The sequence below is a fragment of the Myzus persicae genome, unplaced genomic scaffold (assembly GCF_001856785.1).
Source record: "Myzus persicae strain clone G006 unplaced genomic scaffold, MPER_G0061.0, whole genome shotgun sequence".
NCBI lineage: Eukaryota > Metazoa > Arthropoda > Insecta > Hemiptera > Aphididae > Myzus > Myzus persicae.
This window is the reverse complement of record NW_019101819.1, coordinates 1,240-5,251: the sequence shown is the minus strand read 5'-3', so window position 1 is coordinate 5,251 and position 4,012 is coordinate 1,240. Positions and strand designations below refer to the sequence as shown.

Sequence of the window (4,012 nt, the reverse complement as noted above, 5' to 3'; positions counted from 1 at the left end):
AAATTATTTGAAATGTTTAAAAAAAATGGTACGTAAATTTGAAAAACCCTTAGAGCAAGTCGTCAAAAGGTATGATGAGTTTTTAACTTTTACTGAGCCTAAAATTCCCTTATCTTCCAATAACGAAATAGTGTTTAAAAAACTACATGATGAGGGTCCATTAGTCGAGCAGTGTTCTGGGCCTCAATTTAAAATTATGATAATGAGTAACTTTAAAATTAATACTACTTCTAGTTCTAATTGTTATATTGGATTTAAATCGAAAGAGAACGAATTAAATATTTGTAAAGTTGAAAATATTACTAAAAATGTACTTGTTATTAAATATTTTGATAAAATTGAACCTTTTTTTGTTAAACCAATCAATAGTTTAACATTAGGTATAGCTGTAGTTGATAATTTATCTAGTATTTATAAAACAATAATTAATATTCAAGAAATAAAACTGAAAAAATATGTGATTTTTAATGACTCAGATAATGTAAAAATTGCTATCCCTATATTACATTCTAATAGTGAATTTTAATTTTATGTAATGACATTTTTAAAACCTTATTTATTAATGTAATATTTAAATTGTGCATATATCTGTATTCTGTAAAAATAATCTTTATTTTGTATGTAATTATACTTGTATTGTCCAATGAATATTTTGATATAAGTTAATTATAATTAATATTTAAAAAACATATTGTCTTCATTTATTTTAGGTAGAAATTAATTAAAAAATAATGTCATCCTACTCTGTTGTTCATTTCCTAAATGACAACTCGGTTGAAGCAGTTCCTAGTACCTGGATAAAGGCTGGTAAAAAGCCTGGTGTTAATTTATGTGCTTGGCCTCACAATAAAGCATGCATTATCAAGTACATACAAAATAAACACATGCCAAATGAAATAGACTTTAAGTATTTCAAAGTACGAGTACTAAAAAAAAATTTGGGTAAATTCTTTAATACTGTAATTGCCATGTTTTGATTTATTAATTACAAATTTTTTATTGTATAATCTTAAATAGGATCTTTAACAAACGCTAGAGATGTAGCAGACGATGCTAGGTATAGGTCGGACTTTACAAATACTGAAGAAGATGATTTACTTAACATCAGCAATATTATTAATTCACCTACATCATCAACTTCATCTATGCTCATTTATGATGGTAAAATAAACATATGGTATAATAGTTAACTTTTTTTAAAATTATATCATTTTGTATTCAGATGAAAAAGCTAATGATGATATAAGATTTCTCAACGATCAACACTTATTACCACTAAAAGACTCACCAAAAAAATTAATTAAACACACAAAGTCTAAATTGGTACCAGGCTGGTCACCCAATAAACCACTATCCACAAATAAAGAACATGAAAGTAATTTGTATATTAAATATTTTGCATTTTTAAGTATGTATTTGAATTGACCTTAACATAATATTTACAATTAAATTCATATTTATATAGGTATAGTTGAAAATTACAAATTAAATGCATCAACTGATCTAATTAAGCTACATTCTAGTTTTTCCAAAAATCTAAGAGGTAATAATAATTAAATAATAAATTATATTAATAAAATAACATCTACACATATTTATTTCAAAGATGCCAAATATTGCATATTTTACAGATAAAAACAAAACCGTGTAATATAAATGATGAACGCAACACGGGACTTTGGGTTCACATAAATATTATCTTTATTGAAAATACATNAAAATAACATCTACACATATTTATTTCAAAGATGCCAAATATTGCATATTTTACAGATAAAAACAAAACCGTACGCCAACTTTCCTATTTCAATAAAGCAACACCCACTTTAGTAAAAAAAAATGAACCAACAACAAGTGAGTTATGTTTAATACTATAAATATTATATATATATATATATATAAGAATATCTCTGTTTATATAGTATTATCTACTACAAAAAATTTATATTTTGAAAAGTTGGATGTACAATGATATCTATATAGGACCTAGGTTATATACATCATCCAATATTATAATAACTATATTTTAGGTACCCCTATATTGAATCAAAGTAATAATATTCGTTTTGGTGAATTGGAAGAAGCTTATTGTGATCATCATACTCTTGACACAAGTAATAACTATGAACATTATTATATTTATATATTATTTAGTTTTTGATGTTACTTATATCTGAACAACATTTACTCAGTTTGTTCAATAGTATAAATAATGATGAATTATTTTTTTTTTTTTTATAATTGCTTTATTTTTATTAATTAGATATTAAAGTATGTAAAATCCAATTTGAAAATCAATCGTTTTAAATTGTGTAATATAAATTAATTTTTTGGATTAAGATTATTTAGGTATAATTTTGGTAATATTTAGATTATATAGTTTGGTTGTTATACATGGTGTCTTTCAAATCAGATTTACAAATTGTTCAATTTTGTTTATTTATCTTCAGAATTAATAAATTAGATTAAATAAATAAATTCAATAATATTGAATAGAATAAAAATGATCATATTCTTCAGGTCTCTGTGAGGAGCCCTGTATATACTGTTAATTATAACTAATTGTTGATTACTTTTTAACAATGCCTAATTATTATTATTTTTAGATAACCAACCAAATGGTTTAAAATTAAGTAATGTTGTAGAAGGTTTGTCAAGCTTCAATTCTAGTGGCACACAACCTGCAGGTAATATAATATACAATAATATTTCATAAATTACCTAAGTTAAATTATTACACCATCATATTATTCAAATATTTACTATACATTAATGTGTTATTATTATTTTATTATTCAGGAGATATTGAATTCCAAAGTTATGTGAACAAAAATATGGCTTTTCTGAAAATTGAATTAAAACAAATTCAAAGCAATCAATTGATTATTTTGGATCGTTTAGAGTCTTTACAGTTGCAATTGGAAGATCAACCTCGGTCCTCTGCAAACAAAAATTTTGCAATCAATCAGTTAAATGAATGTCCATTACCAATAGACAACATTACCGACTTACAAATTTTTGAAGATAAAATTGCTGGTGATAACGAATTTAGAACATGTGTGGTAATATTTATAATTTGTAGTAGTTAAAAAATTCAAAATAAAATATATTCATCTAAAAAACAAAACAAATAATTTCTAGGTTAAGGAACTTACATATATAGGTGGGAAACATGTCAAGGCAATGGTGCGCAGAATTATGTCCAAACTATGTACAGATGAGTTGCTACAACACTATTCTTACAACGGAAAAAAGGGAAAAATTCCATTTTGTTCTTTGAGCATTTGTAGTATTATATTTGGTAAGAATATACTTATTGATTATAATTCCATATTTTATACGCATGTAAAATATTTGCAATAAAGAACTTTATATTATTTATAATGAATATATAATATATATATTATATATTATTAAAAATATTCAACATATACTAATAAATATTTTGGGTATTATGTAATCTATTTAATATAAGAAGTGATCAGGGCGATGACTGGTTTTTGTTATTTACTTTTTTGTCTAATTAAATATAATATATAATATTGCTTTAAAATTTCAGATGCTATAAAAAAACAAGGAAAATTTAAAAATGTAAGCCAAGATGAAATAGAAGAAACCATAAAATACGTTTTGGTTCAACCTCCATTTACTATCAAAAGACACCTGCTACAAAAGACTGCAGTCACAAAATAATAATTTTTTCTCTTAAATCTTGTTATATGATTCAATATAATAAACAAATAAGTTAATGTTAATACAGTGTTTTTATAACTAATTTAGGTTTTTATGATTTACCCGATCATATATAATATATAGTCTATATAAAGATGAGCATGGTGTAGCTTAGTGTCTGGCCATAGTCAGTAGTCACTGAATAGTGCTGGGAGATCACCGGGTTTTTAGTGACGAAGCTATGTTCCATATACATATATACCTTTATAGTGTCTCCAACCTACAGTTTCACTGTTCCTCCCTCTCCTACTGTTTCCTGTTTTACGGCCAACGGCCATAG

At 24.8% G+C, this 4,012-nt stretch overlaps 1 protein-coding gene across 1 annotated transcript; it reads left to right on the top strand.

Moving 5' to 3' along the window:
- The first annotated feature begins 2,834 nt into the window (after positions 1 to 2,834).
- On the top strand, positions 2,835 to 3,693 carry LOC111030519. Its single transcript, XM_022310049.1, has 3 exons — positions 2,835 to 3,062; positions 3,142 to 3,301; positions 3,560 to 3,693. The coding sequence occupies exons 1-3, from the start codon at positions 2,835 to 2,837 to the stop codon at positions 3,691 to 3,693; spliced, it is 522 nt and encodes a 173-aa protein (XP_022165741.1).
- The last annotated feature ends 319 nt before the right edge of the window (positions 3,694 to 4,012 follow it).

Bases quoted from the DNA above. Each gene is read 5' to 3' on its own strand.
- LOC111030519 (XM_022310049.1), top strand. From the start codon at position 2,835: ATGGCTTTTCTGAAAATTGAATTAAAACAAATTCAAAGCAATCAATTG. The intron at 3,063-3,141 runs GTAATATTTATA...AATAATTTCTAG, and splicing joins ACGAATTTAGAACATGTGTG to GTTAAGGAACTTACATATAT. The intron at 3,302-3,559 runs GTAAGAATATAC...TTAAAATTTCAG, and splicing joins CATTTGTAGTATTATATTTG to ATGCTATAAAAAAACAAGGA.